The sequence below is a fragment of the Sycon ciliatum genome, chromosome 2 (assembly GCF_964019385.1).
Source record: "Sycon ciliatum chromosome 2, ocSycCili1.1, whole genome shotgun sequence".
NCBI classification, from domain to species: Eukaryota; Metazoa; Porifera; class Calcarea; order Leucosolenida; family Sycettidae; genus Sycon; species Sycon ciliatum.
This window is the reverse complement of record NC_088644.1, coordinates 48,753,880-48,777,581: the sequence shown is the minus strand read 5'-3', so window position 1 is coordinate 48,777,581 and position 23,702 is coordinate 48,753,880. Positions and strand designations below refer to the sequence as shown.

At 47.0% G+C, this 23,702-nt stretch overlaps 1 protein-coding gene and 1 long non-coding RNA gene across 2 annotated transcripts; both read right to left on the bottom strand.

Annotated features, from left to right (window-relative positions):
- Window positions 1-237: 237 nt before the first annotated feature.
- LOC135810314 (receptor-interacting serine/threonine-protein kinase 4-like) lies at window positions 238-16,695 on the bottom strand. Its single transcript, XM_065323802.1, has 8 exons — window positions 16,357-16,695; window positions 5,749-5,924; window positions 5,142-5,264; window positions 4,751-4,852; window positions 4,173-4,286; window positions 3,475-3,558; window positions 1,680-1,735; window positions 238-913 (listed from the first exon to the last, which is right to left on the bottom strand). Exons 1-7 carry the CDS (start codon window positions 16,535-16,537, stop codon window positions 1,685-1,687), a joined length of 831 nt encoding a protein of 276 aa, XP_065179874.1. The 5' UTR covers window positions 16,538-16,695; the 3' UTR covers window positions 238-913; window positions 1,680-1,684.
- Window positions 6,996-15,446, bottom strand: LOC135810316 (uncharacterized). Its single transcript, XR_010552314.1, has 2 exons — window positions 10,001-15,446; window positions 6,996-9,593 (listed from the first exon to the last, which is right to left on the bottom strand). It is a non-coding gene; the product is annotated as an uncharacterized LOC135810316 (long non-coding RNA).
- Window positions 16,696-23,702: the final 7,007 nt, after the last annotated feature.

Here is a 23,702-nt window from a genome sequence, read left to right as displayed (position 1 = left end):
TGTGTGTGTGTGTGTGTGTGTGTGTGTGTGTGTGTGTGTGTGTGTGCGGTTGTGTGTGTGTGTGTGTGTGTGTGTGTGTGTGTGTGTGTGTGTATGTGTGTGTGTGTGTGTGTGTGTGTGAACAGGTAGCTGGATTCGCCCGACACAGTAAGCCGATTTGAGCCGATTTCATATTTATCGGAGTCGGTGTGGGAGCACAGACCGAAACATTGGCCTAGTTTGAAGCAAGTTTTAAAGTTTCAGAAAACCAAACCTTGCGGTTTCCCATGGGGTTCATCTTATCAGAGGTTCCAATACAGGTATGTGTAGATATTAAAAAACAAAAGCAGAGCCAGTGACAAAGTCAGTAATGTACCATAGGAAGGGGTCATTAGAAGTACACAACGGCTAGTCAACCTTTAGTCAAATCATTCCAATATTAGTCACACCCAACACACCTACAGGTACATGGAAAGGAAACCAGAGCATGCGGAGAATGTCTTAAAGAAGAAAATGAAAAAATGGACTTACATCACATTGTAAACAGGCATAGAACACCAATTAGCCACTTGTATGCAGTTTATACACCAGGCGAGAGCAATAATCAGAATTATTCATGAAATTTAGCGGTAAAAAGTATGGAAAATATAATGTATGTAATGTATTCAGCAGACAATGTGTAATATAAGAAAAAAATCAATCAGCTGGTAAGTTTACTGCCTACGTCCAGCAATTTACCAAGAATGTACAGTTTAATTATTATACACATACGGTAGAATTGACTACACGCGGTAGAATTGACAACACGCCGTAGAATTGACTACACACGGTAGAAAATGGCGACGTGTTCATACATGTAAAATCAGGTCACGGGTTTCGTGTAAATTAGGGTCCTCATCTGGCTACGTTTCAACTTTCTGAGTCGGCATGGCAACTGTTTACAAAGCAAAATCACAAGAGAAGAGAACGCACACTCATTCAATCAGTTTAATTCAGTACTCCAAGGGGTGAGATGTACAATAAATATCAGCCTATTATGCTAAATCAATATTGATCACAAGACAGAGAAATCCACCATTACGGTAACGATGACAACAGGCCGGATGACAGTTCGGGTGGGGGTGGGGTGGGGGCATAAGATGGCTTCAGAATTTCTGGTTACAGTCGTCCCTCTCTGATCCGGCATTTATTTATCCAGCACCCTTGCGAACCAGCACACTTTCTGGCAAAACCGATTTTTTCAGTTCATATTCTACGCTTTAATCCGGCACTTGAATTCCACCTCCAGCAGCGATTTTCCGCAACAAAACGCTCAAACTGCACATAAATCGGTTTTCTAATCCAGCAGTTGTACATCGCATACCGTACCGGAGCACAGCTATGTCAGTTTGGTCAGTGCATGAACTACTTATCAGGGAGCATTCTACACATGTAACATAAACTTGGGAATATCCTATGCACTGTATAGACATGCACTCCACAAAGTACTTGGATTGACGCGGAAAATCCCTGCGTTTTGACGTACGACACAAACATGTATGTTAGTACGTAGGCCGGGTTAAGCGAGGACAGGATTTGATAATCCAGCACCCTTGTTTATCCAGCAGAAAATTCCGTTGCAAAAGGTGCCGGAATAGAGAGCGACGACTGTATATTTTCCGTCAAGAACAAGCAGTATCAATTGTCAGTTTCGCACTTACCAGAGTCAGTTGGAACGTGTGTTTAGCTTTTTCTTCTTTGCCTGGCCATAGATTACCTGGACAAAAAACCAAGAATATAGTCAGTTCAGTTACTTGAAGTTTACAGGATAGTCAGGATAGACTAACACACGTGTACCCCCCCCCCCCCCACACAAACGTACACCCTCCCCCCCCCCCCCACACGTGCACCACCCCCCAAACACATACGTGCATCCCCCCCCCACACACACGTGCCCCCTCCCCCCCCCCCCCCGACACACACACGTGCAACCCCTCCCCACACACACACACGTGCACCCCCCACCCCCTCACACACACACATGCACCCCCCCCCACACACACATGCACACACAAACACACACACACGTGCACCCCCCCCCCCCCCCCACCCACACACACACTTGCACCCCCTCCCCCCACATACACACACATGCACCACCCCCCCCCCCCCACACACACACACGTCCACCCCCCACCCCCACACACACACACTTGCACCCCCCCTCTCCCACACACACAGACACACACACAGACACACACACAGACACACACACCCACACCCACACTCACACACGTGCACTCCCCCCCCCCCCCCCCCCACACACACTCTTGCACCCCCCCCCCCCCCCTCTCCCACACACACAAACATGTATGCACATCCTCACAACTCCCGCCGCCCTGCCCCTACACATCCACACAGCCCCCCCCCCCCCCCCCCCCTACAACCAGCACATCCTCACAGCCCCCCCCCCCCCCCTGCCCCTACACATCCTCACATCCCTCCCCTGCCCCTACACATCCTCACAGCCCCTGCCCTACACATCCTACTTGCCCCCCTGCCCCTACACATCCTCACAGCCCCCCCCCCCCCCCCCCCCCGCCCCTCCACATCTTCACAGCCCCCTTCCCTGCCCCTACACATCCTTACCCCCCTGTCCCAACACATTCTCACAGCTCCCCCCCACCCTGCCCCTACACATCCTCACAGACCCCCCCCCTTCCTCCTCTGCCCCTACACATCCTCACCCCCCTGCCCCAACACATTCTCACAGCTCCCCCCACCCTGCCCCTACACATCCTCACAGCCCCCCCCCCCCAATGTGCCCCTACACATCCTCACAGTGCCCAGTTCTCCCCATAGAATCTCAATCTCTCTAATCTACAGGTATATATATATACACTGGTAAAGAGTTGTTTGCGTGACCATATCACGCAAATAATAGTTTAGCAGTGCTGGCCACATTCCGTATTTTCCCGTAATTGTACTGAAAATCACTCCTACATCCACAATACGGAATTTGAGCAAAAGAAGGGAAAACTTGAAGGAATTATCAGCTAAGTTGATCCTAGAGGGTGGTGGCGTTCCTACGGAAACGGAAAACTCAGCCTGCAGCCGAGTCTCACGTGAACCGTGAATTTGTTTACGTAACCATGTAGTAGTAGCATGGCAAGCACAAGCTGAGTAATGAATATCCTTGCAAAGTGAGTGCTTGCCATGTTACGACTTCAGACATCACAAAACATTCTGTCGTGGGTACAAGTCACATCTATCTTGCAGTACAAGTTCAGGGCGGTGTGCATATGTGTGTCAAAACCGACAACACACGTCAGTACACGTTAGCACGCAAAACACTGACAAGTGCAGAAAATCAAAAGGCCGAGTACGCAAAACAGACCCAGTTGGTTGGCATTTCTGGTTGAATGACAGTCGATGATTCAGCCATACTCCACCATTACACACTCTACACACTACATACATATTTACTCACTCATGAACTACAAAATAAACACATACCTTGTCAGCTTCATACTGTGTGAGAAGCTGCACACATTCATCATGACCAAAGTACTTTGCTATGTCCAATGCTGTGTAACCACTCTGAGTAGCACAACAACACATCACAAGCACAACCGTGAACAACAGATATACTCATTCAAAAAACGAAGAAATTTACAATCTCACGAAAATGAACAATGCAGCAAAACAAGCACATTATCGACGATGAGAACTAGCCAATGACCTCATGAAATAACTCACATGATAAACAACATCTCCCTCATTGACATCCCTGTCCTAGAACTGTATCCAAGCACTTCCATTCACTTCACTCTTCGAAAAATTTCAAAAAAACTCCGAAAGAAACAATGACGAGGAGGGAAAGACATGATCATCACAGCCCTTCGTCAGGAACAACTGCATGTCTTCCTTGTACTCGTTACAATAACAACAACTCATCACTCCTTACTCGTTCCAACAAACACAATCAAACACTCTGTCCATTCAGAGAAAGAAAGAGAGAGAGAGAGAGAGAGAGAGAGAGAGAGAGAGAGAGAGAGAGAGAGAGAGAGAGAGAGAGAGAGAGAGAGAGAGAGAGAGAGAGAGAGAGAGAGAGAGAGAGAGAGAGAGAGAGAGAGAGAGAGAGAGAGGCAGGACAGGTGAGAAGGCCGAGTAGTTACTGTTCACTTCACAACAACACACAATCAAATACTTACACGGGAACGCAGTGTGGTATCCAAGGTGACACCGTCACTGGCATGTGACAGTATCACCTTGACAACATTGATCTTGTTACTGAGGACTGCATTGTGCAGTGGAGTCCATCGTGACTGTAGAGAAAGAGAGAATGTGATGAGTATTGCTATACAACCATTACACTAACTACTACAACCACACACCGACACAGACCTGGACAACTAGAACAAACACAACAATGCACGTGCACACATGAACACACATGCAGGACCACAGGCCCATGCACAAACATGAAGAATTACAAGTCATTGTGTGCACATGTGAGTACACACCCATTGGCACACACACATACACACACACACACACACACATGTGCACAAGAACACACGTGAGCCTACAAGATAACACAGGTTGTACAATGATAATGTCGTTTCTGATGAACAGATGAGAGTGAAAACATGAACACACGTGGACACAAGGACATACGAGTACGAACGATGAACAGATTGTCTTATAGACATACACACAGACATGTAAGAACATACAAACTGAGAATTCAGTTGAGACAACCAGACTCTAGACTAACACTATTTCTTACCTCGCTGGTCTGTGCGTTGAGGCAAGCGCAGCGTTCGATGAGCAGTTTTGCTAAACGTGCATTGCCTGTATATACACAATGGTGTAAGAGAGTCCAGTTGTACTGAACACACACACACACACATGTCCACACACACACACACACATGCACACACACACACACACACACGTGTACACATGCACAAACACACACATGCACACACACACACACGTACATACACACACAAACACACAGATGAACATGCAGTACATATACACAGGCCAAACACACCAACAAGGAAACAGACGTACACACAGAGACACCAGCAAAGACGTACACATGGCAGTGAACCAGCACAGTATACTGAACACAGACAATGTCTCTTGTCACAATCCAAAACACAACAACTTACGTCGGTCTTATCTTCTTCATTGACATCAACTGACTTGACGTCCAGAATAAAGTCGACAAGACCTTGCATCATTTCATCACTCAAATGTTCTCCACAATGGCAGAGAACAAGTATCATCGTGACCTATGTGATATACAAAACAGAAGAAACAATTCGACAATTACAACAATGACAGCAACAATACTCTCAGTACAATGCCATTAGGAGTTAGGAAACCAACTGATTGACCTCAGAGGTCAAAACCAGTCAAATTGTCATAACTTTATTCCAACTTGAGAGAATATTGCAGCAATTGCACATCCTGTAATGTTATGTCACAGAAACAATTTCCACTGGTCATCAGTCACTTGACAATGGTACAGAGAAGAAGACGGTGTGTCAGCACTTGGACATGCATATACACATACGGGTACGTGATCACACACACACACACACACGTACACACGGACATGCACACGTGCACACACACACACACAGGTGCCTGCACCTACACAGACAGACAGATAGACACATACACGCACAAACACACGTGGACACACCCACACACACGGGCACTCGCACGTGCAAGAGCACACATGTACACACATTACATCAACACTCTACTTACTCCTAGTGTGTAGGAGAATGTGTCTGTTCCCCAACCAGGTGGTGACCATCTAACTCTCTCTGCTCCAGTGCTGTGCAGGAGATGAAGGACGTTGAACACCAACGCCCATATCTCATGTATCGCTCGTCCTTTATCAGAAACTGCATCAGCAAATTTCTTCACAGTTTCTTCAAGATCTGTACCGTACAAACAGACACAACATACGAATGACATTTTCACCTCTTCACTTTCGTTGGCACATGCACAGACACACACGTCATGACGTCATAGAGGCGTCCCTTATTTGGACAGTGGCAAGTAATGACATTTGTCGCCACAGAGTACAGCGTGGTACAGGTATCCTAGCAACCATCATTCACAAACAAACGTCACGATAACCGTACATACAGCTATATATGGTTGTCATTGACTGTAGCTGAAAGAGGTGAAGACGATCAATGAACGATATCACGGGGGTGTCTTCACAACACACTGCAACACATGCAATTTACGTTCTTCAACAAAATTACAGAAACGACCGACAAATGTTACACCTCATTACTACCACTGCCTACGACAACTCTCGACGAAAGAAAACTACTCTACACCTCAACAAACAACCAATTTAGGTCAGTGAATGGCCGTCACGTTGTGACACGAGACTAGGACAGGGACGAAGGTTCACGAAAAACGACATTCATACTAACAAAAGCATAGGAGATTAACGACGGCAAAGCGTAGCTATTGAGTAGAAAGCTGTATTTACTCACAGTCTAGGATGGTCCCCTTCCGGCTCTCTTCCATTGATGACAAGAAACACTACGAACTGCTCCCACCCGACTAACTGAATTGCTGGAAATATTTCAATTGAAACTTTACACGACGAGGAAGGGCACTGCTGAAGTAAAACATCAACATGCAAATACTCTAGTCCAGTACCTATGGCTGAGTTTCAAAACCTCCTCCCTGATGTTCCTTGGACATGAACAAGACTACTAATGAACTGCAAGGAACGGACGAAAGTCTTGACGAGCAACCAGAAAGTATTCTGCTGCGCGACTGGAAAATGTGAGGGATCAACTGACTGAACCTTTGAACTCTGACCTCTAGTTTGCTAGCGCTCTGTTGATGTAAGGAACATTATATGCATTACTAGACAGCAGTACTGCAGTAGACTGTTCATAGTCTGATACAAAATGTATGGGGCTGTTAAGTGATGACGTCACAGTTCCTTCGATACGCATAGCAACGATCCCACTGGGGACAAACAAAAGTAGCGTCGTCTCCACCGAACCAGTTGTCAGTGGCAACATATAGGAATCGTGTACATTTCTTCGTTTCTTCTTTGCTGTTTTCAGTGAGTGTTTTGTTTTCTCTTTGTCCTTGATCTCGACGGTGTTGTCGTGCTCATTACCTTACTGAGACGTCTCTTGTGACTGTAGCCAGTGTCACGGAGGATTTTATTGGCGTGACGAGGTAGATCGAGCGTGAAAAACGCTCTGCATTAGTAGCTCCTGTAGAATGTCTTCTGGGATGGCGTATCCATGGTCAACAAAGCCAAGGTGCAAGACAGCATAAGAGATCGTGTAAACGATGTGAACTCCAAAAGGTAAGCTCCTGAACAAGTGGAAAGATATGTGTATTTACAAACTCTCTCTTCATCCATCGATTGCCGCTATGCATTGCATTTTGTCTTCACAGATAATCTGGACAAATAAATTATAATTGTAACTGGAGAGTGCAGTCGTGCTTGGGGCCCATCCCAATGTCATCACATCTCTGTGGTGACTAGTGTATACCTGGGAGAATTTTCCTCAACTGAGACGGAGTGTAGATGGATGGATTATGAGAAATGCGAAGATGTGGAGAAAGTTGTGTGGAAGAAATGTGTAATAAAATAAAATTTACTTTACACTCAAACATACACTGTACATGTACATGTAACATCATGATAATGATTCCATCTTCATTATCTCCGCAACAGGTACGCCATACGCACCGAATACATGGTGTGTGTGCACGTGCGCGCTTGCGTGCGCGCGTACATGCACACACTCTCATGTGTGGCCAAGTTGGCCGGATGAACAGACCACGCATTTGCACGAGGTGTCCGTCATGTCATTGGAGTGCTGTACTTTATGACTCGGGCGTAGGAGGGGTTTTGGAAGTGGTACGACCGAAGGTCGGTGTGGCGGACGGCCGTGTTGGAGGGGGTCCGCCCCCCCCCCCTCCGGGAAAATTTTGTAAAAGACCCAAAATCCTGCGTTCTGGGAACTTCTGGCGCAGTGTGCAGTCGAGTCGAGTACAGTACTCAGTACGACTGCAGATGCATAACAGATCTACAAGTACGAGTCTAGAAAAAGGTCTGATGCGCATATGCAAATATCGATGGATCCTGATTTTTTATTACGGTTTTGCACGTTCCAGACGGACCACACTTTTCGAAAATGGTGCGGCCATGGTCGTACCAGTCGTAGCGGGTGCTACGCCCCTGTCAGACTTTATTCCAAAATACTGAAAATAGTATGTCGTGCCCCTGTCAAATGGAGTTTGTGTCTATGCTCAGCGGGTATCGGGCCATGACGCCACACTGCAGTCAGCGCTGGAATTAAAATAGCACTTCATGGATTATTTTAACTAATTTCCTTTGCGTTTACTTTGTTGAGCCCGTGGTTTCATTTCTGTGTTCTGTTATGATTGGCCTCTGGAAATAATCGGAGTGGATGTCATTTTTTGTCATAATGTGTGTGCCTTGTGCAACAGGTTCAAGGCTAGATGCACTTCACATTCGGCGTGGGATCTCGGCGTCTGGGACCTGATAACGTCTTGGTTGGATGGGTGATCAAGGATGATACTACTCGGCACACCAATGTACATGTCAATGTAGTTTTTACTTTTTCAGAGCTGCACTATTTACGTCTTGATGCTTACTTCGGTGCTAGTGTCGTGTCCGTGTGTTGCTACAATGTCATTATCTGTATTGTATTCCGTCTGCTTATACATGTGTCTTTATGAAGTGTTTGCCGTGGCGGCGATGTGTCTTGTCGATCAATAGTGTTGTGAAACCTATCACTATTCTTGCTTTGCTGGCTACTCGCTCGCTCCGCGCCGTGCACGCTACTAGGTCTTGTGGTATATAGCTTGATGCTTTGCATCGATCGCTGGTTGTTGTTGTTGTTGTTGCTTCTCTGTTGTTTGAGCTTGGTCCTAGAGTGAAGCTTTGGTCTTCTTGTGTGGTGAGGGTGAGGAATGGGTATCTGGACTTCTGGTATATTTCCGTAAAGAACCTGGAATTGTAGAATCCTGAGAGTATGTCTGGCCCACTCCCCGGTCATGACATTAGCGTGTTTCCCCCGGATTATTTCTATCATCCTGCGTGTTCTTGGGCTGAGCGAGCACATGCACGAGTGTGCAGCTATAACCCTGTATATCTTTGGTTACACTTTGTTCTGCAATGCATGTACCTTGTAACAGTCTGTGCTTGCACTGCTTTGTGTGGCCTGCGTATTTCAGGACTATTCAGTGCATCGGACCCAGGTTGGTTTGGTTGCCGGATGATCTCTTGTTGCGTCGCTCTGTGTTTTGTATTAATCAATTTTTGGGCTTGAGAATTGAGCTGGTGTGTGGTTCCCAATATGAAAACATCATGCTGGTGCTCTGTGTTTCGATTATCGACTGTCCGAGCAGTCACGATTCATTACCAGAACGGTCAATACTGTAGTCTCTTCACGTGTTTGTGTTTTCGCTGGGGGAATTAGCGGTGCCGTTGCACATAGAACGGCAGTGTTGCATCACTGGACGACCCTGCCTCTGCATCTGACTTCATTTCCCCAGGATCTGGTGCAGATACACCAGACAGTCACTTCCTGTAAACACGCAAACAGCAAAAGAAGAGATCCCGCAAATCAGGAAAAACCATTGCGGAAAATATCGAGTAGATCATACACCATTCAATAATCTGGAGTAACTACAGTGAGACAAACACTTCAAACAGTGCTCTCTCTCTCTCTCTCTCTCTCTCTCTCTCTCTCTCTCTCTCTCTCCATCCTTCCAAAATACCCTGTAACAATTCCCTGGAATTATTTTATTTTATATTCTCAGGACATCATTCTGAACAACTTCTTCCATGGGTCTTCAATCACCACGGAGGGCGAGAATACAGCTAAGTCATGCAGTCTACGAGAGGTGCGGGCTGTCATGGATATAGAGGCTGATATTGTGCCAGCGTGAGGGCAGAGACAGAAATAAGACACTGATTTCTTGAACAACTCACCTACATATAATCGAATCCACAGGGAGCGCTCGTACTTTGATCCATCAGGAGGCGAAGAATCTTCAAAGCACTCTCAAACACGGAGTTTTACAGTGGGCAGCCAATTTCACAGCCATTATGAAGGCCCTCGACGACTACAGGAGATTTGTAGAGGAAAGAACAAGGAGTAAAGAGCGACAACAATCGCTTGACGAAAAAGCAAAGAAAAACTGCTCTCTCTCCAGTCATTTAGATGCTGTTGCCCTTCACAACTGGTTCCATCCAGAGGACGCGACTTTTGTTTGTCCCCAGTGCTCTCCGTTGCTATGCGTATCGAAGGGGCCGTGACGTCACACTTAACAGCCCCATTACTGTGGATGACTGTAATCGGTACTGACTCTTTCTAGTGCAGTGTTCGCTAGGTACACAGCCTAGCCTACGTAGATCTACGTACACACGTGTAAGGGCCTGTCCACACTAGGTAATAAAAACGGCGTGCCGTTTCAGAGTACGTGACGTACACGCGGTGCGCTGTCCACACTTCGCTCTGTCACCTGTACCACTACGTGTACCTGTTCATTTTTGTCCTTGGATGCACTACTGCCACTGGAAGACACACAAGTGACTTGTAGTTGTCGCGTGTAGACCAGGCAAGCACTCCCTGGCTTGGTCTTCCAGCTAGCTACAAAAACGAGTGGCGGCCCTGCGATGGCAGTACTGACGCCGAGCGCAAGGAACATCACCCTGAACTCTGTTCCAGGTACGGAAATTTGGCCACACTCTCGCGGCAGCGCAGCGTCACGGTCGGGGCCCGCTATAGCATCGCTTGATGAACTAATGGTTGTGGCCGCCGTGTATTTCCAGTAAAAGTCCCTGGCTTTGGCCTTCAGGCCGTCAATTTCGTTCATCACAACTAAACAGGGTTCTACTTCCTATCCAAACAGTTTCAAATGCTCTCTCGTCAGTGAATTATCTCTCTCTCTCTCTACAACACCTTCCTCTTCACCAGACCCCGGGATTTCTCTGCATGTCCAGCCACGACTGTATCAATGTCGCCTCAGAGTCGTAGCTGAAACGGACGTGTGGCATTATGAAAACGGCAAAGCAAAAACAATGCAGCAGCTGGAAACAGCAAGAAAAAGTGCGATCCGAAAACTCCACCGATCGACTCTCACACAACAAACACTGCGAAAACGGCACGTAGATGAGAAACGTTCTTTGTACAGGGGTCCTCGACTCACGTTCCGCGTGAATCCCACGTTCCCCGTTATCGGCCATTTTTCGTCACTCACCTTGGCAACAAGCATGTTTACGGCGTGTTTACGTGGTTTTCTACCTAGTCTGGACAGGCCCTAATTGTTACGTCATAGATAAACGTCGATTTTGATACAACAAGGACTCTAGCGAAGTCTCATGAGCTCAGACATCAGAGTCATTGCTGCATAGCATCTGTATCTGTGCGTAGCACTGGTGAGTAGATATACTGGGGACTAGACCAGAGACACCACACAATACTCTACAGACCCGAAACAAAGTGCAAATTTGGAATCAACTAAGTGATCAGTACAGTGGCCTATGCAATGCACGGCCGGTCGAGATCACGACATGATCTGCTGACCCCAAACACGGTCATACTGTGATCAACCAAGCCATGTGCAAGGGCACAGAAATCTCCACTGCCCAAACCAGTGGAATACAAATGCGACTATGTACCTGGTCTACATGTGGCATACAGTAGGGAAACTCACATTCATTCATACTCTCCTACGTGATCCACAATAGCTGATCTACTTTCTTGGTTTCATGCTACTAGTAGTGCGACCACCACCCACTGCGTTACATCATGCTACACTGTAGTATGTTCTGGTGGGCCTAAACTGAATCCTATGCCAGAGCGCTTCTATCGACAAAACACTCTGACAATCTGACAATTCACTCCGTATTTATATTGGATACGACAGCGTTGCTCAATGAAATCCATTCTCTTCACTCGAGTACGCGCCGGACTTTCCGCAGCCCTAGACCTGCTAACACAGGGCTGGGAAATAATGCAAGGTGCAAACTTGAGTGACGTGACTGGATTTCTTTGAGCAGCACTGTACGTGGAGTACTAGATACTTTTGACGTGGCATTCTCTTGAATTCTCTATAAGCAAGTTACAGATATCTACCGTACACATCTCACATGCCTACTAGTGTGTGTTCAGACAATATCCAGTAGACTGTGGGAGAGAGAAAGAGCCACACGTCCATTCAGATGAGAAGTGATCTTTTCACCGCACTCAAGGTCACCCATCACACCCACACAGTGACACACACACACACCACGCACACACACACACACACACACACACACACACACACACACACACACACACACACACACGTGATATTGATATACCAGGTTACTGTGTGATACGGCACGATCGTCCAGTGCGCAGAGGTGGCGGTGTATGCTTTTATTTTCGTTCCGGACTCTAGGTAAAACCGCGCCCAGAGCTTTCCGACGCTAACATTGAATCGTCCTGGGTCGAAGTCAAAGGGCGACGAAGGCGACAACTAGTTGGGTGCTTTTACCGGCCACCTGACGAGCCCATCTTGTACTGGCAGAATTTTGAAGAGCAGCTGCACAGGGCTTTTGTGGACAACCCAAGCATCACAGTCATTGGCGATTTTAACGTTAATGTTTCAACCCCCTACCCACCTTGTCCTATCGCCCGGAAATTTCTCGAACTTTGCAACTGCTACGGCCTCACTAATCACGTTCATGCTCCGACTCGTATCTCACCGGCGTGCCCATCTGGTACAACTATTGATCTCATTCTTTCAGCTAGTCAAGACATCAGTGAGTGCCACGTCCTGCCTTTGACCATTAGCGACCACTTTGGGATTGAGGCTAACCTGCACCTTCAGGTTTCTCGCATGCAGCGTGTCACCGCAGGAAGTAGAGCGGGTCCGAGCTCAGAGAAATACTCGGTCGGTGAACCTCTGCGAATTCCGTCGGGATGTCAGCTCCGCAGGGCTGGATGATTTTACTAACACGCGGGATGTGGACACCATGTGGGCATCGTGGCACACCAAGTTCTTGGCTGTCGTGGACAAGCATGCACCCATCCGCTATGTATCCTCCAACCGCAAATCCCATCCGCCCTGGTCCGACAGAGAGCTCCACAAGCTCAACCAACGTAAAAACCAGCTACATCGACGGTGGCTACGCGATAAGGGAAACCAGAATCTTCACGTACAGTTCAAGCAAGCACGCTCAAGCGCCAGAAATGCCTATCGCCGAAAGCGCAACGATTTCTTCCGAGCGCAATGTGCCGCGTCCAGTCAGAACCCGCGTAAGCTCTGGAACGTCATAAACTCCGTTACGAACAGGAAGAGAGTACGTGTGGAGCCTACTTGCCCCATTGAAGAAGTTTCGTCAGTCTTCCAGGCAGTAGTAACAGACAAGGCCCGTCCTCACAGCATCCCGCTACCGCAAGGTCCACAGCCTCAGACTGCAATGTCAGAATTACCGCAAGTGTCTTTTGGCGAAGGAGAACGGCTTCTCCGACAAATCAATCCTGCCAAAGCAACAGGAAGCGACGGGATACCTGGTCACCTTCTGAAGTGCTGTGCCGATATTCTAGCTGCGTCCGTGGCCACGTTGTTTAATGCCTCGCTTGTCAATGGCACTGTCCCCACAGCCTTCAAACTCGCACACGTTATCCCGCTGTTCAAAGCTGGGGACCCGTCTATTCCCACTAACTTCCGTCCAGTGTCCCTACTTCCCATACCATCAAAACTCTTGGAGAAAGTCGTACAAAAGAAGCTAGCCCAGTTTCTGGACATATCTGGTACCCTCCCCACGACTCAGTTTGCATTCCGCGCAGGCCACTCAACGGAGGATGCCCTGGTACTTATGCTAAATCGTATTCTTATTGCACGGGACAAGCGTTTGTGTACTGGCATATGCCTTCTAGATATGTCAAAGGCATTCGACAAGGTTCGTCATGAACGGTTACTCCAGGACCTATTCGATATCGGCATAACAGGGACAGCCCTAAAGTGGTTTTCCGCCTATCTGTCGGGCCGTACTCAGCGTATCTGTATTGGACGGGATCAGAGTGCCATTTCTGCACCATCCTGTGGCGTGCCACAAGGTTCTGTTCTTGGACCGATCCTTTTCAGTATCTACACCCGCGAAGTTCCAACCATAGCTAACCAGTCTTCATCAGTTCAATTTGCCGATGACATCGCGCTGATCAGCAGCAGCACATCCCTGGACACGGTATCTGCTACGCTATCGGCCTCGGTTTCTGCACTTGCTGACTGGTTGCAGACCCGTGGTCTCATTTTGAATGCAGCCAAGAGCCACGTGATCCCTGTATACCCCAACAGGCTGCCTCAGCAGCCCCAGCATACGATCAATGTAAACTGTCATGAAACGCCGATTCCTGTCGTTACTGCGGCCAGGTATCTTGGAGTGCTCCTCGACTCGGATCTGTCATGGACGCCCCATGTTGATCGCTGCACCGCTCGACTGGCCCAGAGGATCGGAGCACTATGGAGGTTGCGTCGCTGCTTGACTCATCAGAGCCGAGTTCTCTACTTTAAAGCTATCATCATGTCTGACCTGATGTACGGATCCAATGCGTTTTCCCCGCTTCTTACTGCCAACCAATTGGATCGGCTACAAGTCATGCAGAATCGGGCGGCAAGGGCGGTTTTCGGACTCTCGCATCACACCTCCGCGCGTACCCTCCTGCTGCAATTGGACACCTACAGAGTATCCGAGATATTCAGGCAGAAGTTCATCGTTCTCGTCTGGAGGTCTCGGAATGGGCACGCAAGTTCTGATCTGCAAGCCCTCCTAGTCCCTTCGCCAGCTGGCCCAACTAGGTTGCACTCCACCATGGGTCTGCGCCAACCGCCAGCTTCCACCAGGTTCGGCAAGGGTTGCCTCGCGTTCCGGGGCGCCCAGCTGTGGAACACCTTACCCAGTGACATACGTGCCATCTCCACGCTCCGCCAGTTCCGCGCCAGCATGATCCCGCACACCCTTAGTACCTAGAGTACCAAACGTCCTGTTTGATGATCAGCTGGCTTAGTTTTTCTCCACCTCTATCCTAATTACATCAGTCCCCAATTTTATTTATTACTGCTTTCTATCTGCATTCGCCACCTTTTCATTGGGCAGATCTGCCCGTTTGGTTTGCGAATTGAAATAAACACAACAACAACAACAACAACAACAACAACAACAACAACAACAACAACAACAACAACAACAACACACACACACACATACTTGTCTCTCTACTTGCTAGTCATAGCCCAAATTTGCTAGCAATTCTTTGAGCAAAATATCGGATGCGCAAGTTTCCGGCAAGTTTTGAGCAAAATATCGAGTTTTGGTGGGCTTTTCGAAAATTCCAAGGCTTCATAGGGACTTTCTCAACACAATCAGTCACCAAGGTTGAAAACAAGCGCAGAAGTTGTAGAAAACCCCTGCCGTGGTTGGCTATCACCCCTCTCTCGCACTTTGCGTGCCAATTGGTCATGAACCACGAGTTGAGTGAAATAAATATAAATATAAAAACAGACTCATGGCTACATTTCAGTGGAAAGTTGAGCAGCAGCAGGAGCTCAATCAAAAATGTCGTCGTCATCAGCGACAAGTATTGTTGAGTTTTCCTTAAAACTCATTTCATCTCGAGCAAAACCAAAGCAAAATACCGACGGAGAAAGGAAATGCCAAGCAGAATATCGAAAATTTTGTGGCAAAATTGTGCGGCAAAATATCGATGTAGGCCGAGCAAATTTGGGCCATGACTACTACTTGCTCGCTGCCAAAACTGGTCACGTGGGTCTCCCCGGGAGAGGGGAGAGAGACTCAAAAGGAATCTTGGAAAGATGACTCAATTGGCCATTGAATCACCCAACGGCCGACACCCCCTGAAATCCCCAAACTAGGGTGGATTTGAAATGATCCCACTTATGGGCTCACCACACCTCAGTAAGTGGGTGAGGACAAGGTGCAGAAAAAGGATTGACGGCATCAGGGTATCCGTCCCGGGATCCAACTGCAGGTACCCCCTGCCCCCAGTGAAGGTAATACTTGGTACTAGTGTGGGTGGCTAAATCAGAGTGGATCTGATACAAGCTTCACTAGCACCATTGATTACACAAGAGTTAATCTAGCCAGAAGCAGTCCATGGTTAACAGGTATGTATACTTCACACATACAGATACACACACACACCACGCACACATACGCACACGCACGCGCACACACACACACACTCACACACACACACACATACACACACAAACACATACACACACATGACATCACGCACACATACACGCGTACACGCCGGCACGCGTACTTACCTCGATGCGTTTTTGGAGCAGGAGCTGATGGCGTAGTTTGAGCGGCAGCGGCAGCGGCAGGTTGGGTTTGTGTCGCGACGGTAGCACTACTACCACTAGCTACTCGTGTCATTTCGCGTCCGTCCGAGGACACGACAACATCATTTGAATGCAATGAGGAATGAAATCTGTACGAAGGCATCTTGGCACAAGTCTTTAGTCTTAGGAAAAGCAAAGAATCAGTAGACAGTATGGATTGTACTACAGTGAATCTCAGAGAGACAGTGGAGGAACGACAGCATCTAATGTACGTGATTGAACAAGCGCAGCGTCTCCGCGGCACTTTATTCCACGCATGCGCCTAGTAGTCGCTCTAACGTGGCATAAGCATTCAGCTTAGACACTGCAACTGGTTGGTTGCTAGGAGGTACGTTGCGGATTGGTTGAATTTGAATAGGTTCGTTCTTTGGATTGTCTTTGACAACACGGTGTTGTGACAGGCTTGTGGCTGTGCAGACAATGGATGGCTTGTTGCACTAGCCGGAGTAGACTCTCTGAGTAGAGCAGAAACCTGACTCACTAATCACATGATCTGCACATGTTGACATACAAACTGTGCGAAGCCCATCCAGTCTCGGATTATCCGGGCACGTGATTCAAGGATCTTTCATCCCGCGCTGCGTCTATGGTGACACGAAGAATCTACATGCATAATCCTTGGAGAGCGCACCACATAATGTCAAGTACTTGAGACGGGTTGGCAACGGGGTTGCACTATACTAACAATGCTTTCCTTTTGGGTCAGGCGATAACGAAAACTCGCATCACGTGGTGTAGTGCTCATGACTGATGTCGGACTTGCACAGATGTGTCCAGGGTGATTCTAGTGAGCCGTGGTGCAATAATATTAGTCCTGCTTGATCTTCATGGCTCATTCGAGACCATGACAAAATACACCCAATATACAGTTTTCATTCATTTCAACTAGCACGTCTTCTAATGCAATCTGAAAATGTCACAGCTGATGCTAGTTACGCACACACCAATCCCTTGCATACCCGTTTTGAACAGATCCCAGCCCTGGAACGAGCTGATACAGGCACATGGTATGGTATGGTATTGATTTATTTGAATTCGGTATCTCAACAGTACAATGTACAACTTGGGAAGATCCGAATGACATACATACATAAACATAAAAGTACATTGCAAACTCTGCTCCCTCGTGACCCGTAGTCCTAACAATGCCGTACCCTTACTCTCTGACGATCGAGAACAATGCACCAAAGAACGAACAGACCAGAATGTTACCAGGCATATGATACCCGTCTGTACAAGGTGGCTCGGCCATATACAAATTTCCACATGAGAATAAGAACGTTCTAGTCTACTAACTCTCAACCGGTACTTCCCCGGCACCAGTACAGCTGCACTGTAACTAGTGTAAGGAGGGATGTCATCGGGTAGTAGGGTACCCGTGCTACCCATCATCGTAAGTATCGTAATAACAGCAGGAATACAGTTAGCAGTCGACATGTCACTGCTGTGGGTGGACGGCAGAAATCAAACCTGCCCACAGCAGTGAGCAGTCAAGGCAAGCGCTGCTGCCAGAGACATGCCAAAGACCATGCCCGATGTGATGAGTGGGCTCAGAATGCGCACTTTGGCATGCCAATAGTAAAGACCATGACCGATCTGAGTAGGCTCAGCGCACTGACATCTGTGGACAAGATGGAGCTCCGTCCGGAGGGATCTCTCAGCCTGAGCTGGTTTTGCTCACGGCTGCAATGCACACGGTTGTGAAACCAGGACAGAAGCGGACCAGTGCAGCATCATGACTTTGCACATCGTTATGCTGGAGATTGGTGCACCCACCGGGCTAGCATACAGCAGCCAAACGTGCGACCAAACACGCATGTCTCGTCCTCGTACCGCACTAGTCACCAGTCACCATGGTCACAGACCGTGGCCGATTATGGCTCTTCGAAGGGGAAACTAGGGGTTCCCCCTACTGGATAAGACCTCACAACGTGTTTCAAAGTACGGGCGCGGGCTCGTACATTCACAGCGCGCTCGAAAAACATAATTTCGATTCCGAAACAATTTCTTGACTTTAGCTGTCACTCAGACATGGCGAGACGCCGCATGTCGGCTGAAGAAGTGATCCAGTCCATCATGGACTCGGACAGTGATGACTGGAGCTGCGATAGTGAAGGCAATGATGACTCAGATGCGGACATAGCCGTGCGCGATCGTGACGGGACAAATTTCGCGGACGTGTCCGCCGTGGTGGATGTCGTACCTACTGCCGTGGTCGCCTTGGACAGCCCTGAGGATATCGGAGATGTCGATGTCGAGCTTGAGCAGGGCGCAGCAGCACAAGTTAGTTACGCCAGCGCAGGATGCAGACACGAACGCTGATCATGAGAAAATATTTTTTGATGCAAAAACTTGTGTGCAAGAACCAGACAATTCTCCTGCAGCACGTGACGATGCAGCCGGCCCTACGCTAGCGCTATGCTTTTTTGCCTTGATGCCCTAGACAAAAAAAATGCATAGAGATGTTATAAATTCTTATAAATCTCTCCTTTTTTTTTTAAGACATATCCTGGGATTCGAACCCGCACTATCGCCCTGCATGCATCCCCCGATACACTTCGCATACATACTAATTCTTCCAAGTAATTTAGTTGCTTCACGTTATGATCTTGCATTTGAAAGCTCTATTTGAATATGCATTGTGGCCAGCCGTCTTTGATGGTACGGTACGGGACAGGTACGGTTGAGGATAATACGACACCGTCTACTGCATTGATGACCTGGGCAAAAAAAAGCATAAGGATGTTATAATTTTTTCAATTCTCCTATTTTTTTTAGGCATAACCTGGGATTCGAACCCGCACTATCGCCCTACATGCATTCCCCCATACACTTCGCATTCATACTCATTCTTCCAAGTTGCTTCACGTTATGATCTTGCGTTTGTAGTTTTCCCTGAGCAGTGTTTCTGCTAAGTACTATTTTCCCTTCTCCCTTTTCACTTCCCTTTCGTCTCATCCACCCTTCCAGGAAACTCCCCCGATAAGTATCCATTTACTTTTGGAGAATCCTTCAAATAAAGTCTAAATGTTTGAAAGCCCTATTTGAATATTGCGGCCAGCTGTATGTGGCCAGCTGTGTTTGATGGTACGGGACAGATCAGATGAGATAAGGGATAGCGCCAGGCATGACACAAACACACAAATACCAAATTAAAGCTGTGTGGACCCTGGCTAGCGCCAGACGTTACTGAAGTAACGTCTTCTGCATAGCTACGGGAATGAAGATATTTATTGCACTGTACTTACTGAGTGGTCTGGTGTACAAGCCCCAAATGAACCTATTATTGGAGCTCTGACGCTACGATCGGCACACCTGGATTTCAGGCCCTCATGACGCGTAACCATTTCCAACTCATTATGCGATAGCCAGGATGGTCGTCTGATAAAGGTAAAGCCATTATTTGATTTACTTGTGGGCCGCTTCAAGCACGTGTACAGACCTAAACAACTGGCCACTGCTGGGATCGCGCATGCATTCCAGGCGGGAGTCAAATATTTACAACTCCACGCTGGATGTTTGCATTGTTGTTGCATTTTCGCATCTAGTAGATCTACATGTACCTCTCCAACTAACAGACACAAATCAATTTGCGAATCACAATGTGATATCAAAATGCAACCTGTTTTTGTGAGATCTCAGTGCCCCATGGCACAATTTCCCCCGGCCGAAACCCCACGACGCACCCAAGTGTCATTAGCCTTCAAGGTGAGCCACTTAATTTTATGACCGAAACTCGTCTCCTTGGTATCCAAGTTGACAACTGCCTGTCATGGACCAAGCATATCGATGTAATTGTTAGAAAAGTATCCCGGAAGGTGGGTGTCTTACGTCGCACCTTCCGGCAACTGAGCAAACTTGCACGCCGCCAGTACATCCTGTCTGTCGTTCTTCCTGACATTCTGTACTGCATCTGTTCCTTCGTCACACTCATTACTGCGAAGGATCACAATCGTCTAGTAAGCGTGTACAATAGAGCTATCCGAGCGGCTTGTGGGGCTTCGAGCCGGGACAGTATTTCTGGTCTTCTGAAAAACCTTGATGTTAAGCCCCTGGACTACTATTTTCTGGTGTCAACTGGGAAGTTCATTTTCATTAATCATATTCTTCGCCCTTTGCCTGTATTTACATCGTTATTCCCAGCCCCGCAATCTACCCAGAGCACGCGTAATCGCGACACACATGATATCCCTTATTTAAAATGCAGAACAACACTCGGTCAAAAATCCTTTGTGTTTCGTGCTGCTCTGTTTTTAATGCTCTACCTAATGACTTGAAATCCTCTTTGTTTACCTCTCAGTTCGATCGTGGTTTTAAGCGCTTATTGGATGATCCAGTTTGGTTTGAACGATATCGTGCAATTTTGTTTGACAATGTTAGCAACGTTTAGTCTCTCACCAGCTACATGTATAATTATTGCCCAGGTTCATTCAGCATGCGTTTTTCTTCTTTTCTCTTTATGTTCACCACTCATCCCCCTTTTTTTCTAAACATTTGAACATTTACACTGATGTATGAACATTTACACTGATGTATGAACATTTACACTGATGTATATTATTATTATTATTTGTGCTCCCGCGTCAATGGGCTCGCCCAAATTCGCTTGCACCGAACCATGCGAAAAAAGGCCACCAGCAGGCAGGCAGGCAAAGAAAAATAGAAAATGGTGTCACATAAACTAATACAAACAAGAATATCATTATTGATGACATTAATATACTGAATGAATGGCAAAGGCCATGTGAATACGGATAATACGGATAATCAGAGTACCAACAACAAAGAATGTAGCTCAAACCATTGCAGTGCCAACTTCCTTCACCAGTACTCTGCCTTGTACGCATCTGTAACTGCGTTGCACAGATATGTCCATTCACGGCGATCCAGTGCTCGCTGAGCCATCAGCTGCAAGTCCCCTGGAGTCCTCAGACGGCAGCCGACTCGCTCCGCGTCTTGATTCAGCAGGACTGGTAGCGTGATCCGCGGCCGCCCACGGTATCCCGGCACGGAGCAGCCAAAGAATCCACTCATGGCCTCCCTTGCCGGTGTGTGCTCATCTGATCGCAGGATGTATATACATTGTTTATTTTTTTATTATATTTTTTTGGTCCCATTGGCCTCTTCATATTTGTGCAGCTGCACTGTTGAGCTTCCGATGTAAAACAAATAATAATAATAATAATAACCCTCGTAACAGACACAAGCTCAGAATTTCTCTTGTTTATTACAAGGTAAATAGGCGTCGAGGCGACAATAGTTTTAGAATTGCGATCAACAGAACGAGCTGAACCGACATTTCACAAAGGCTTTTATTGTATTCAAAAAACGAGTGGATACGAAGGCAGTGAAGAACATGGAAGAAAGAAAAAATGTGATATGGAGAAAATGATGAACAAAAAATCGTACTTCGAACTAGTTTTCGCACAACACTCCTCAGGAAGCTACGTTGTACTAATGAAAAACAATCCAGAAAGATACTAATAAAGAGAAATGGAGTGAGAAGAAACAACACCTATGAAAATGATAATCCTTGCACTAAGGTAATAACAGGAAAAACTGCGAAAGCGCTTAACGAACTTGTAAAGACTACTAGTAATAATGTGACACAAGATATGACACCATGGCCAACCAGGGCCAAACAGTTTGCGTCATCATCGCTTGCTGCATCACCGGCAGAGACGACAACAATACCTACCTCAATATCAACGAGACCCAGAAGAACAACTGCGAATTACACCATGACCTATTTCAGTACGGAAGTACAGAGCCAACGGAATGCACAACAGGAGCGTGAGACAAGGGATGAGAGGAGACGGGACCTGATCGATCCAAGGCGTCGTTGGGGAGGATTCGGCCAGTGAGTCCAGTGAGTCCGGTGAGTGTGAGAGCGAGAATGATTGTGTGAGTAAGAGTGGGTGCGAGCGTGTGTTTTCTAGTAGGAAGTCATCAGTGTATAAGCATCTTGTATCTCGTCCTGATTGCTGCAAGGTGTATTCTGATTCTTCTTTTTCTGTTTTGCACCGTGCTCGTCATGGTTATAAGTTGCAGTTGAGTGTGTTAGAAGCTGTTTGTCAACGTATTCATAAACCTAATCTGTGTGTCCAAAAGGACAGCATTATTCGTTTGAAATTGTTCTAGTAGCAGCTTGTTCTGTCTGTTTGGCCCTGGTTGGCCATGGTGTCATATCTTGTGTCACATTATTACTAGTAGTCTTTACAAGTTCGTTAAGCGCTTTCGCAGTTTTTCCTGTTATTACCTTAGTGCTAGGATTATCATTTTCACAGGTGTTGTTTCTTCTCACTCCATTTCTCTTTATTAGTATCTTTCTGGATTGTTTTCATTAGTACAACGTAGCTTCCTGAGGAGTGTTGTGCGAAAACTAGTTCGAAGTACGATTTTTTGTTCATCATTTTCTCCATATCACATTTTTTCTTTCTTCCATGTTCTTCACTGCCTTCGTATCCACTCGTTTTTTGAATACAATAAAAGCCTTTGTGAAATGTCGGTTCAGCTCGTTCTGTTGATCGCAATTCTAAAATTATTACAAGGTGTTCTTTATTGATCTGTCCCTGTTCTCGGCAGTTGTGTGATTATAAGAAAAGGTTTAGTGAAGCACACCACTTGACTAAGAAAAGGTTTACAAAGTGAGTCGTCCATGTAAGGAAACGAGTAGTATCGTCCTGTTTACGGAGGTGACACAGTGGCTTCCCAAACGGGTAAAGCATGCCCCGTTTTAGAAGTGTTATAGACTTATAGATCGCGACCTCATGAGAGACGATAAACTGATCCTAGCTCACACAGTAAACTACCCTTACCCTCAACTACACTAAAGCATGTTTGGGTTGTGTACGTACTGGTTGATCATGACGGTGGTGTTATTGCCAGTTTGGTGTCATGATAGGGTTCATGGGATCGGTGCAATGTGCTGGGAGTTGACACCGATATACGCTCGACCCTAGGTCAGTACTCAATAGGGACGGTCCTAGGTCAGTGGCTAGTGGCTAGTGCCTCGCTTCGCTGCACCTTCTCTTATGTCCAGTGGACCAGGGAATTGTTTAACTTAATCACATCATAGTGATCATAGTAATGAACAAAACTGGCATCGCGTGTTATCTACTCCATGGCTACTAGTATACTGACTGAACCAGACATGCACTGTACTACTGTACCATACTGACATGCACTGTACTACTGTACCATACTGATGATCAACGTGTACATGTGCAATTCTCATGTACCGGTACATCATACGTTACACGCAGTAC

Bases quoted from the DNA above. Each gene is read 5' to 3' on its own strand.
- LOC135810314 (XM_065323802.1), bottom strand. From the start codon at position 16,537: ATGCCTTCGTACAGATTTCATTCCTCATTGCATTCAAATGATGTTGTC. The intron at 4,287-4,750 runs GTAAGAAATAGT...CTTTCTCTACAG, and splicing joins TCAACGCACAGACCAGCGAG to TCACGATGGACTCCACTGCA. The intron at 1,736-3,474 runs GTATGTGTTTAT...TTTTTTGTCCAG, and splicing joins CACAGTATGAAGCTGACAAG to GTAATCTATGGCCAGGCAAA.